At 66.8% G+C, this 13,407-nt stretch overlaps 1 protein-coding gene across 2 annotated transcripts in view; it reads right to left on the bottom strand.

Annotated features, from left to right (window-relative positions):
- The window catches only part of NAV1 (neuron navigator 1), an 80,618-nt gene that overhangs the window by 25,755 nt on the left and 41,456 nt on the right, over nt 1-13,407 (bottom strand). For both annotated transcript variants that reach the window (XM_075442784.1, XM_075442785.1), the window contains exons 5-6: nt 8,671-8,773; nt 4,223-4,588 (exon numbers count right to left, since the gene is read on the bottom strand). In XM_075442784.1, the coding sequence (XP_075298899.1) occupies nt 4,223-4,588; nt 8,671-8,773 (469 nt within the window). The remainder of the gene's footprint in view (nt 1-4,222; nt 4,589-8,670; nt 8,774-13,407) is intronic.

Raw genomic sequence — 13,407 nt, 5'->3', positions numbered from 1 at the left:
GCCCGCGCACCCGCGGACCTCCTGGGGATGTGACCTCAGTGGGGTGACCTCCGGGGTCTGGGAAACAACCCCAGCCCAGCCCGGGTGGGAAAGAGCCCCCGGCAGCACCGCACGCGTCCGGGGCGGGGAACAGCGAGCGGCACGCTGAGCGGTGCCGGCTGGAAACCCGAGTCGACAGCGGCCAAGGAAGGGAGCGAAGATTTTTCAGTGCCGGGGGAACAGCCCGGGGTTTGGTGCTGCCCCTGCCTGCGCCGTGCCCAGAGCCCAGGGAAGCGGCAGGACAGGGCAGGAGAGTGGCACCGTCCCACCGAACGCTGCTGCGTTAACCTGAGCTCGCTGCCTGCGCCAGGCCCCACAGACACAGTGCTGGCAGCGGCACGGGTGCTCCCAGCCCGGGCTGTGCCGGGTCCCTGCCAGCCGAGGAGCACGAGGAGGACACGGTGACACCAGCATCAAAAGCAGGGCCACGCTGCCAACCAGGGAGGGCAAAGCCAGCATCTTCACAGAATCACAGAATGTTTGGGGTTGGCAGGGCCCTCTGTGGGTCACCCAGCCCAACCCCCTGCCCAAGCAGGGTCACCCACAGCAGGCTGCACAGCACCGCGGCCAGGCGGGGCTGGAATATCTCCAGAGAAGGAGACTCCACAGCCTCCCTGGGCAGCCTGGGCCAGGGCTCCGGCACCCTCAGAGGGAAGAAGTTCTTCCTCATGTTCAGATGGAGCCTCCTCTGCTTCAGTTTGTGCCCGTTGCCCCTTGTCCTGTCGCTGGGCACCACTGAAAAGAGTCTGGCCCTGTCCTCCTGACCCCCACCCTGCAGATATTTAGAGGCATTTCGAAGGTCCCCTCGCAGCCTTCTCCTCTCCAGGCTGAACAAGCCCAGCTCCCTCAGCCTCTCCTCGTAGCAGAGATGCTCCAGTCCCCTCACCATCCTCGCAGCCCTCCACTGGACTCTCTCCAGTAGCTCCTCATCTTTCTTGAACTGGGGAGCCCAGCACTGGACACAGCTCTGCAGATGGGGCCTCAGCAGGGCAGAGTAGAGGGGGAGGAGAACCTCCCTGACCTGCTGCCCACACTCCTCTTGATGCACCCCAGGATCCCATCGGCCTTCTTGGCACCCAGGGCACGCTGCTGGCTCATGGTCACCCTGTCGTCCACCAGCACTCCCAGTCCCTCTCCACAGAGCTGCTCTCTAGCAGGTCTGTCCCAGCCTGGTGCCTGGAGTTGTTCCTCCCCAGGGGCAGGACCCTGCACTTGCCCTTGGTGAGCCTCATCAGGTTCCTCTGCGCCCAACTCTCCAGCCTGTCCAGGTCTCGCTGGATGGCAGCACAGCCTGCCGCTGTATCTGGTGCATCTGCCTTCCGCCCCCCAAAGCCGGCAGCAGGTTGCTGGTGGAGGGGAGCCGCGAGCGCTGGCCCAGCAGCCGCAGGGGCCAAGGATGCCGGCAGGTTCAGCTGACACAGAAATGCTTCTGGGGGTCGGGGGATCCCCAGCCGATCCCTGCTCTCACCACCAGCCCTCACCATCCCACCCCACCTCTGAGCCCCGGAACCCTCACTGCCTTCTCGGCGCGGCTGACCGCAGCCATCGCCCTGCCGGATTCACCCCGACAGCCCCGCGGCCAGTCCCCGCGCCCCGGCCGTGCCTCTCCTACCTTGGCCCTCTCTCCTTCCAGGCTGCTTCTCCAGCAAGCCGCGGGGATGCTGGCTCCCATCCCACGTCCCCACACGTCTCCGAGGGGGCCGGCTCTGACCTACTGCCCTACAAGCCCGGACGCGTCGGCGCGGTGCAGCGAGGCGCAGAGCCGGTGGCCCTGGCCCAGGGGCTGCTGGCCCCATCTGCGGCGCTCGGCTCCTGCCCGGTGCATTAGCGGCACGGGGAGACGGGGCCTGCGGCGGTCTCTGCTTTCTAGGTCAGAGCCAGCCGAGGAGGCTGGACGAGGGGCTGCGCTGGGGCTGCGCTGGATGCGGGCTCCTCGCCCCGGCCGGCTCTGGGGAGGAGGGGATGCCCCTGCCCAGTGCCCAGGCTCCTGGACAGGGCACCCCCGCGTCCCCCAGCACCCCTGAGGACAGAGGCCCTGTGCTGCTGCCTGCTCTGGGGGACCCCCCGAGCCCCACTGTGGGGCCACGGGGAACATGAGGAAGAACTTCTTCCCTGTGAGGGTGACGGAGCCCTGGCCCAGGCTGCCCAGGGAGGCTGTGGAGTCTCCTTCTCTGGAGATATTCCAGCCCCGCCTGGATGCGGTGCTGTGCCCCCTGCTCTGGGTGACCCTGCTTGGGCAGGGGGCTGGGCTGGGTGACCCACAGAGGGCCCTGCCAACCCTGCCATGCTGGGATGCTGTGATTCTGTGTGATTCTGTGACATTGTGGTGACATGGCTGATCCCCACGACACGTCCGTGAGGGTAAGGGGGCCCTGTGCTGCCCCGGCTGCCCTTCTGCACCCAGCCCTGGTGAGGGGGACCCAGCACAGGGCACCCAGCCCCTCTCTGCACCCACTGGCAGGACGCTGGGGATTTCCCTCAGGGCACATCGAGGGCATCACGCTGGGGACCCCGCGCGGGTACAGGACGGCGGCACCCAGCCACAGCAGTGCCGGCCCAGCTCACGCTGCCGCTGAAAGCCTCGCCCGCACCAGGGGACTGCGGCGCTGCCGGGGCCGCGCAGGGCTCCGTCCCCAAGGCCTGGCCCTTCCCGGGAGGAGAAGTGGACCCTGCCCGGGGCAGAGTGCAGGGCTGAGCCTGGGGAAGGTCCTGCCGGGACCCTGCCCGCGCCGTGCCCCTCTCACCGGCTGCTGGAGACGAAGCGATGCTCGGGCTCGCCCCCTCCCAGCACTGCCTCCACAGCCAAGGGCACCCCAAGGTTACCCATCTGCACGAGCGGCTCTGAGATGAGACAAGAGGGAAGACAGGGAGCAGCGGAGCCCTCCAGCCCCCACAGCCAGACTCGCTGCAGCTCCAGCCGTCCTGGGCACCCCAAAGCCACCCCCCTGCCCATCAGGTCCTGTGGTCCGGTGGCCGGTGGCAGCAGGTGGTGACATGCCACCTCTGGCTGCCCAACGATGGGTTATGGTCCCCAGGAGGGGTCCACGCTGAGCTAGCACAAGGTTCACCAGCACAGGGCAGTCCCCCAAGGCCACCTCGCCCGCCCAGGGGGAGGATGGGTCTGACACCCGTGGTGCCGCAGACACTCTCACCCCTGAGCTGGAGCGTCGCGGGGGCAGAGGCCAGCACAGGCACCCCTCGGTGTGTCCCCCCCTTACCACCCCATGCACCTCTGGGATACGGCTGCGGAGCGCTGGCCCCCAGGATGGGTGTGAATCCATGGGCCGTGCTCTGTCCTGCAACGAGCTGACGTGGCTATGGCCACCCCAGGAGGGCTGGAGCAGCTCCGTCAGGAGGCCAAACACCTCCTCCTGCTCCGGGACAACTCAAACGCCAGAGTTATTTATTTTCTCCTGCGCTGAAACAGGAAACCTCCAACATGCTGAAGCCCTGGACCCCCGCCAGAGCCAGGGGCACCTCAACAGCGCAGCAGGAGCTGGACGCATCTGGAGAGAAAATGCGAGCCCTGGGCGTGCTGGGCTGTGGCCACCCGGCAGGAGAAGCCCCTGGCCCCGCGGGTGGAGGGAGGGACAGCGGCCGATGGGGGTCCCAGAAGGAGGGGACCCCGCTCAGCAGCACATCCCGCACCACCTTGGTGCCTGGCTCTCGCTGGGGTGCTGAGACCTGGCCCAGCCTGGGCCACCAGCACTCCCGGCCGGACACAGGACATCCCCGCAGTGCCAGGGTCAGGGGCAGCAGCTCAGACCCGCTGGTGTAAACTGGGAAAGCGCTTCTGAGAGCAGCAGTATTTACCCCGGCAGGGCCTGGGCCAGGGCTCCCGCAGCCACACACCACGCGCGTCTCTCAGCCCCTTGCTCTGGGAACACCCAGATCAAGCCGGACGCTTCCCGCACGCCGGGAGAGCAGCGCGCTCCAGCCCGGGGGCTCGCTGGCCCCGAGCAACCCCAGCTGGCCCAGCGTCAGCAGCATTGCAAGCACTACACTGCAAAAACTCCTCCTGGGATGCAGGGACACGATACACCCAGCCAGATCAGCCATGATCTACCTGCTCCTCCACCCACCCCTGCTGCGCCCGGTGCCCCTCCACTGCCGGCCAGACAGGAGGTGGTGAAGCCTCCAGGAGAGCCAGGCTTCGGGCACAAGCCCCAGCGCGGGCACTTACCCCGTGGTGATGTCGTCATCCTCCGTCAGCGTCTTCCCCATCAGATCGCTGTCGCTCATGTAGCCTGACTTCAGCTCCACGTCGTCGGTGTCCAGCGCCTCGACCAGCTCCAGGCGGGAGATGTGGCTCAGCTTGCTGGGGCTGCGCATGGGCATGGTGTGCGAGTAGTGCGCCCGCTCGCCGTGCATGTACCAGCTGGCAGTGCCCTCGGAGCGGCAGGTCCCCCCGACCGACGGCGCGTCCCCCGCCTGCAGCCGCGGGCTGGACTGCCCGTAGCGCCAGGACAGCGGGGAGGAGCGGTTGGACAGGCTGGAGACGCTCCGGGGGTTGGCTTCGTCGCTGTCGTAGCAGGTCATCTCCAGGGAGCTGCGAGGACGGGGTGCAGGGGGGGTCAGGGCAGGGCAGGTGGGCAGCGGACGTCCGTGCCCTGCCTCGCCCCCCCAAACCAGGGCTGCAAGTTCTCAGAAAACAAACCTGCCCGTTTTGCAGGCAGCCAGGCAAGGGCGGAGGCTCCCAGGAGCGTGGGCACATGGATGCTGTCTGTCCTGGACCCCCTCTGCCTCAGATGACGGGGGACAGTCCCCTCCTGCCCTGCCTGGTGCCAGCACAGCGTCCCACGCTCCAGGACCCACTGGGACACCCACACCACCAGCACCCACCGGTGTTTGGTGGTGCCTGTTCTTCCCCAGGGACTGTGGAGCGGGATGTGGGGTGCGATGGGGGGGGTCTGTGCAGCCCTACAGCCCCGACCACCCCACAGAGGCACGGCCACCTCGGTGCAGGGGCTGAGGGTGCCACCAGGGCTGGCTGCAAATACACCGTGGGAGAGGGGTCCGTACCTCTCCGGAGACCGGCCCTGGCCCCAACCCGGTTGTGCTGAGCCCCACTGAAAGGGAGCTTTTAGTGGGAAGCCCAGACGTGCTCCCCCGCGCCCAGGCTGCTCTTCCTCGGCCATTTCCCCACCAGCATTTCACCGCCTGCACCCCAATATCACCCCAGATCCGGGGCACGACCCACTGGGGTGGTGGCACACTGAACCCGGGGGCCGTGGCAGCGGGCCGTGCTGGGGCACAGGGGCTGGATGCCGAGGGGCAAACCAGGGATGGGGACCCCACACCAGCATCTCTGGCCAAGCCCTGCAGAGCGGACCTCATGCTGGGGCGGGAGGGGACACCCGGACACGGGGCTGCCCGGCGCCGCGGGGCTGCCTGCAAGCGTGCTGCTCTCCCGCCGGCCCAGAGCCCGCGCGCGAGTCAGGAACGGGGAGTTCAGATCCCCCCCGCACCCCTCGGGGTGTATTTTGGGCAAACGGCGTGTCGGGGAGTGATGCTGAGACTAAATTTAGACACCAAAAACGATTACTTCTTGGAGCAGCTGCTTGGGAACCCACAGCCCTCGACTTGGCTCCAAACGTTACCATCAGCGAGCTGTTCCCTAGCTTGGATTGAACGTTCCTGCAGGAGCACCCAAAGCCAAACCCCGGCTGTAGGACTGAATTTAAAACAGGGAACTGCATAAAAAAACAAGGAAGTTTGTTAAAGCGGAACTAAAAGGGGCAGCTACAAGGGTTTAGTTTTCGTCGGCAGCACAAAGGCTATTTACGGATGCTCTGCCGGCAGCTCGGAGCAGATGCAAACCACGTCTCGGGCGGGACTTCGGCACGGCCCCGACGGAGCTCCCGCGGCCCTGCAGCCCGGGGCAGAGGCTGCCAGAAGGACGGCGACGTCTTTCAGGAACAAAGTTGTGTCCTGGCGAGGAAACAGCAGAGGCTGAGCCCCCAGCCGCTGGATGGCAGATGACAGCGAGGAGAACAAGAGGAATTTGAGGAATAGTTTGTGGAAGGAATAAAGAGTGAGCCCGTAGCGGCGACGGGGACACCGGCGACGCGGGCCACATCCAGAGGACCGTGGATGATATCTGCATCGGACAGGCTTGTAGGAAGCATTCCCGAGAGCAGGATTAGTGGGTATGTGTGTAATTACGCCATCCCCGGGAAGAGCTGACACAGCTCTGGTAAAGGAAAATGCAGCTCAGAACCGCAGCGGAGCGGCGGGAGGGGTGCAGGGAGCGTGCCGCCGAGGCTGTGCAGGCCACCAGCAAGCGGTGGCTGAGTGTCCTTACAAGCAGATTCAGCTTCCAAATCAACTCTGCTGCCGCGGGACAAGAGGGCAGAGCCTCGCGCGTTCGCTTACGGGGCAGAACGCAGGGGCAGGCGTCCCTGGGCTACCGACAGCCGGTTTTCTTCACGGCAGGGATCCGGCCAAGGCCTCCGCCACGCGACGTACTCACAGCTCATCAAGAAAAGGAAGTGACAGCGAAGAGTCAAAACCCACCAGCCACGCTAATTTAATCACCCTTAATCTCCTCGCCCTATTTCCCTGAGCTGACGGAGGATTCGCACAGGAGCTGGGCGCTGGGGCGAGGAGGTGGCAGCTGAGGTTTGACACAGACGAATGCAAAGCGAACGCAAATGCCGAGCGACTGCGCAGTGAACACGGAGCAGCCCTGGCTCGGCGTGAGCAGCACCAGGCCGTGAACCAGCTCCGACGCCGAGCAAACGGACGGCAGAGCTGTGACGGGTAACTCCAGGAGATGGCCGGCTCGGGGAATATCGCTGCGGCCCCGTGCAAATCCCCCTGCCCCAGCGCCCGCAGCCTCCCGCTCGGAAAAGATCAGGAAAGCGCAGCAAGGAGGAGCAAGGGCTAGAGGAGCTTCTGGGCTACGAAGCGCTAAATGAAGCGGGGTGCTTCACCCCGGGCGGAGCTGATCAAGGGGGGACGCAGGGAGGGTCTGTAACGCTGAGTGGTGGTGGTGGTGGGGGAGCTGCTGCTTTCTGCCCCTTCCAGCACAAAGCCGAGCATGGAGCGAGGCCGCGAGGTGGCAACAGACACCAGGAGAAGGATGCTCGCCGCATCCTCGGCTTTCCCGGCTCGACGCTGGCCTCTCTGCACAGCCCAGGCTGCAGCAGGCGGCTGCACCGGCGGGCTGGGGGCCCGGAGGGTGCCCTGGGGGGATGCCCCCTCCCCAGCCGCTCCCCCCGGCCGGCAAAGGCAGGGTCTGGGCCCCCCAGCCCCGGCGGGGAGCCAGGCCGGAGGCTGGGGCCGCCGTGCAGACCTCAAGCGTGTCCAGAGCCGAGCAGCGACTCTGCTGCAGTCGCTGCTGGGTCGTGGTAGGTCCCGGGGGGACGCAGCCAGCCCCAGGCCTGTGTCAGAGAGCTCTGAACCCGGGCAGATGCTCTGCTCCAGGTCACCGCCCAGAAGCCACCCTGTCCCCAGCCCCAGCTGCAACCCTGGGGTGCTGCCAGCCCCGGCCTGGGCAGGGTACCCCGGCTCTGCCCGTGGGTTTCTCTATCGTCAGCGTGCCCTGGTTGCCAAGGAGGCCAATGGGATCCTGGGGTGCATCAAGAGGAGTGTGGCCAGCAGGTCAGGGAGGTTCACCTTCCCCTCTACTCTGCCCCAGTGAGGCCCCATCTGCAGTGCTGTGTGCAGTTCTGGGCTCCCCAGTTCAAGAAAGATGAGGAGCTACTGGAGAGAGTCCAGCAGAGGGCTACGAGGATGAGGAGGGGACTGGAGCATCTCTCCTACGAGGAGAGGCTGAGGGAGCTGGGCTTGTTCAGCCTGGAGAAGAGAAGGCTGAGAGGGGACCTTAGAAATGCCTCTAAATATCTGCAGGGTGGGTGTCAGGAGGATGGGGCCAGACTCTTTCCAGTGGTGCCCAGCGACAGGACAAGGGGCAACGAGCACAAACTGAAGCAGAGGAAGCTCCAGCTGAAGATGAGGAAGAACTTCTTCCCTCTGAGGGTGACGGAGCCCTGGCCCAGGCTGCCCAGGGAGGCTGTGGAGTCTCCTTCTCTGGAGATATTCCAGCCCCGCCTGGCCGCGGTGCTGTGCAGCCTGCTGTGGGTGACCCTGCTTGGGCAGGGGGTTGGGCTGGGTGACCCACAGAGGGCCCTGCCAACCCCGAACATTCTGGGATTCTGGGATTCTGGGATCACCTCTATGCAGAGTAGGGAAACTGAGTCACGGATGGGGATGAAGCCTGTGGCCCAAACCCAGGTGGGCACAGGGGATACCTTCACCTCTGCTTGTCCATATGGGGACACCCGACCACACCTCACCCCCTGCCTGGGGGGGCAACCAGCCCCCCTCAGTGCCACCGACAGCCATCCCCGCTGCCCCAGAGCAGGCAAGGCAGCGTCCCGCACCGAGCACAGCCAGGGACGGGGCTCCGCCGCCGCCCCTCGCACGCCAGCCCACGGGTTGTGGGGCACCTCTCCAAGCCCCCATGCGCAGGGTCCCCAGGCCACGGGGCACAGCCGGCTCCCTCCCACCCACCCAGCCCTCACTCGGGGCAGAGCCGCTCCCCGGCCGCGCCGGCCCCCCTCGCTCCCCCAGGAAGGGCGCTGCTTGTGGGTAAGGGGCACGGGGGGTCCAGTGTTGGGGCCTCACCTGTGAGACACTTGAGAGCCCCTCAGGCTGGACATGGTCTCCTCCAGGTTCTGCCGAAGGTCCAGCACATTCTGGACTGTCCTTTTCCTCTGGGATTCGGGGTCTGCGGAGAGACGAGGCGGTGGCTTTAAAGGGACGAATGGCTGCTGCGCCCCTCTGCCCACGGCTGTGCCCACCAGCCCCTTCCCACACCCCCCTGCCCACGGCTGTGCCCACCAGCCCCTTCCCACACCCCTCTGCCCATGGCTGTGCCCACCAGCTCTTGCTCTGCCCACTGGCAGGGCACAGGGCAGGGCTGGCGCTGGGCTGGAGCTGCACCACCACGAAATGCCACCTCCAAGGGTGCTGCAGCTGGGATGGGGATGTCTACTCCAGAAAGGATGAGCTAGGGGGGACCAACTGGGGTCACAGGACCCACACAAGGTGACAGGAGGCCAGCTACAGTCAGGAACCCCAGAGCACTGTGCCCCAGCTCCACAGAGGAGCAGCCGTCCTAGCAGGATGTCCCCAAAGTGGCCCCTGCGTCCCCCGAGCCCGGGGGTGCTCTGACACGGGGACACGACGCGGCAGCAGCACTGCCCAGTCAGCCGAGGAGGTGCTGGGGAGCAGGGCAAGCCGGGCCCCGCTCCTGCCCCGTGCCCACGGAGAGGCGGCCGCTTCTGCTGGGCGCTGGAGCAGCTGGGGGCACCGAGCCCCCCATGGGCACAGCCCAGGGCTGGAAACCCCCCAGCTGCCGCTGCTCTGGGGCTCCTGCGGCTGCGCACACCCGCAGCACGGCGAGCACGCACACGCGTGTGCCTGCACCGCAGCCACCAGTGCACACACACACGCGTATACACACGTGCACATCCACACAGGCGTGCACACACACCTGTAAACCACACGCACACACGTGTGTGCACACGCACCCGCAGAGGAGCGGGGTCACTCCCGGCACAGCCCTGGCAGCGCTGCCAGACCCGGGGCCACGGCTCCAGCCCCGGCACCCCCGACCCGCTCGTGGGCAGCCCCTGCGGCTGACAGCTGTGCCTCCGGGGCTTCCATCCCCGGTTTCACGCCTTTCGGCCGCAGCTCGCCACTGAACCGCGGCGACAGCGGGCGCCAGGGACGCTGGACGTGGCTCCTAACGCAACGTGGCAACCAGCGCTTCGGGATCTGCCACGGCACCCTGCGACGCAGGCACCGGGGGACACCACCAGCACGCACCCCGGCAGGCTCCCCGCTACGGCACGGCCACGCGCCCGGTGCACGAGCAGGGCTCCTGTCTCCCTGTCCCCGTCACACGCCGGCCACGCAGCCCGACCCGCCACCGGCAGCACCCGCGGGTGACGCTGCCCCGTCCCCGGGCTCCGCTCATTCACCAGCCCGGGCAGCAGCACCTCAAACCGGTGAAGCGGCTCCGATTTACGCGTGACCCTGGAAGGTGGTGACAAGCGGTAACGGCCCCGATGAGACAGGTTAAATCAAGCAGGTTAAAGCCGGTTGTAGATGAGGGTAAGCAGGGCTGGTGAGCCCACAGGGCACCCGACACAGATGGCACAGAATCCCAGAGTCCCAGCATGGCGGGGGTTGGCAGGGACCTCTGTGGGTCACCCAGCCCAACCCCCTGCCCAAGCAGGGTCACCCACAGCAGGCTGCACAGCACCGCGGCCAGGCGGGGCTGGAATATCTCCAGAGAAGGAGACTCCACAGCCTCCCTGGGCAGCCTGGGCCAGGGCTCCGGCACCCTCAGAGGGAAGAAGTTCTGCCTCATCTTCAGCTGGAGCTTCCTCTGCTTCAGTTTGTGCCCGTTGCCCCTTGTCCTGTCGCTGGGCACCACTGGAAAGAGTCTGGCCCTGTCCTCCTGACACCCACCCTGCAGATATTTATCAGCATTTCTAAGGTCCCCTCTCAGCCTTCTCTTCTCCAGGCTGAACAAGCCCAGCTCCCTCAGCCTCTCCTCGTAGCAGAGATGCTCCAGTACCCTCACCATCCTCGTAGCCCTGCGCTGGACTCTCTCCAGTAGCTCCTCATCTTTCTTGAAGTGGGGAGCCCAGCACTGGACACAGCACTGCAGATGGGGCCTCACTGGGGCAGAGCAGAGGGGAAGGAGAACCTCCCTGACCTGCTGGCCACACTCCTCGTGATGCACCCCAGGATCCCATCGGCCTTCTTGGCAGCCAGGGCACGCTGCTGGCTCAGGGTCACCTTGTCGTCCCCCAGCACTCCCAGTTCCTCTCCGCAGAGCTGCCCTCCAGCCTGTACTGGTGCCTGGGGTTGTTCCTCCCCAGGTGCAGGACCCTGCCCTTGCCCTTGTTGAGCTCCATCAGGTTCCTCTGCACCCAACTCTCCAGCCTGTCCAGGTCACGCTGGATGGCAGCACAGCCTGCCGCTGTATCCACCACTCCTCCCAGTTTGGTGTCGGCACACACCGGTGCACAAGGATACCCGGCCTCGCATGTGCCCAACGACCCCGGTCCAGCTCCCAGAACCAGGCTTAGCAGGAGGCAAGTCACGAACCTGTTATTCACTCTTCACCACGGCCCCTGCACACTGGAGGAGTTAATGAACAGCACAGAGCCTCCGACCAGCGCCGAGAGGCAGCGGATGGGGACGTGCAGACAGCGAGGGCGGAGGGACAGAGGGATGCAGGGGAGGGGGCTGCGCACAGAGCCGGGCGCAGAGGAGGCTCGAGGGGTCCTTGGTGCCGGAGGCCGGCGCCCACCGTGCTCCGCGGCTGGGGACAAGGGGACTCTGTCCCCTGCGGTGGGGCAGGCAGAACTGGCCGTCTTGGCAGACCAGGGGCACCTCACAGCCCACAGGCCCAGCCCTCGGGCTGTCTGGAAAGACCGATTTTCAGGGTTGAAATCGCGGGGCAGAAACGCGAGGCCAAGTGCAGCGCTGCCACACGGGCAGTCTGTCGGGCAACGGAAGGTTTTGCAGGGGAGGCACATCCGAACCTCAGGGAAGAGCAACGAAACACCCACCAGCGTCCCCAGGTGGGTCCATGCAGGGCAGGACTTGGCACCCTCAGCTCCTCCACCCCGGCACCATTTGGTGGGTGCTGTCCACCCCGAGCCCAGCTCCTGCAGCCGGAGCAGGCAGCACACGCGCCCTGGCAGCACCGCGTCCCCGTGGGCTGGGGTGGGACGGAGCAGGATGGGATGGAAGAGCTGCCCTTGTCCCCTGGCACCATCAGCAGCTCCCACCCCCCCGCCAGCTCAGCAGCGTGCTCCCCCCGGCACGGCTCCCTCCGGAGAACTCCCCGGCTGCCTCCCCCGTGCCACCCGCAGCCCTTCCCCGGGGGCACGAAGCCAGCGCTTGGGCCTGGAGCTGCCAGCGGGGCTGTGACAGCCACCCCTGTGCCGAGGGGCAGCGGAGCCGGGGCGAGCCCTCGCTGTGTCCCCAGCCACCCCAACATAGGGGCTGGCACGTGGGACCACCGCAGCGAGGACCCTCCGGGCACCCGAGGCAAGAAGCAGCACCCGAGGGCTCTTCTCTGGAGATATTCCAGCCCCGCCTGGACACGGTGCTGTGCAGCCTGCTCTGGGTGACCCTGCTTGGGCAGGGGGTTGGGCTGGGTGACCCACAGAGGGCCCTTCCAACCCCTGCCATGCTGGGATTCTGGGATTCTGTGGGTGCCCAGCACTGACCCCCACCCCCAGCTTCGCCCGCAGCACTGTCGGCCGTCCATGCCCGGCACAGTCTGCACCCCCAGCCTTCGGGTGACAGCCCAGGTCACTCCGACCACTGGAGATGCCCCAGGAGCAGCAGCAGCTCTCACCTGGGACAGGCCCACACAAGGGCTGGAGGAGCTGCTCGCCCACCTCAGGCACACGTCCCACCGGCTGCGTCGCTGCCAGCGCTGACGGGCCACTGCCCGTCCCCACCGTGCCGCGCTGGGGTGGTGACACCGGGCTCCCACGGTCCGTTTTCCAGGTGCAGTGAGGGGCCGGGGGCCATCGCGGTGCTGGCTGAGTCTCTGCATGCCGGAGCTGAGCCGAAACCGGAGCCGCCGGGAGAGGCCGGAGTGTGGGAACGGCAGGAGCACACTGGATTCCTCCCCACATCGATTTAGCAAGCTCGCGGCAGCCAGATGTTTCCAGCTGCCGGAGTGGGGAGCAGCGGGGACGGCTCAGCCCGTTCCATGGCGGGGTCACTCGGACACCCTGCCTCGGCCAGGCGCATTTCCCCGCCAGCCACGGCAGGGACGTCTGCCCCCGTGTTCCCTGCTCCGCCGGGGCTGCAGGCGCGGGGTCCGGCCGTCCCCGCCGCCCTGGCTCCGGGCTGGCTTGCAGCCCTGTTCGCAGCTCCCCACCGCTCTCGCAGGCTCTGTCCTGCTGTCACAGCAGGGACAGGGTGCTGGCTCCTGCCCTGTGCTCCCCCAGCCGGGCCACGCAGCGGAGGGCAGCCCCGAGACGCAGCCACTGTCCCCACGCCCTGCGCAGGGAGATCCGAGTTGCTCTCGCTTGTGCCAGGCTGGGGCTAACCTGCCCTCGCCGGCTCTCCGCCTTGCCCCTGGCTGCAGCCACGCTGGGGCAGCTCTCCCGGCCCCCAGTGCTGCTCCTTTCTCAGCTGAGCACTCTCCGCGCTCTCCAACATCAGCAAACACAACACAGCTCCGCTCCACACATGGGGAAACTGAGGCAGGAAGGCTCAGCTCACCCCCGACCTCCCCATCGTCTGCAAGCGCTCGCCCACACGGCCTCCGTCGCCTGCCTCCGTGCTACACGCCGGGCAGCGCTGCACGACGGCGGG

The sequence above is a fragment of the Opisthocomus hoazin genome, chromosome 25, assembly GCF_030867145.1.
Source record: "Opisthocomus hoazin isolate bOpiHoa1 chromosome 25, bOpiHoa1.hap1, whole genome shotgun sequence".
In the NCBI taxonomy this organism is placed as follows: Eukaryota; Metazoa; Chordata; class Aves; order Opisthocomiformes; family Opisthocomidae; genus Opisthocomus; species Opisthocomus hoazin.
The sequence above is the reverse complement of the archived record's forward strand: the minus strand, read 5'-3'. Positions and strand labels throughout refer to the sequence as shown.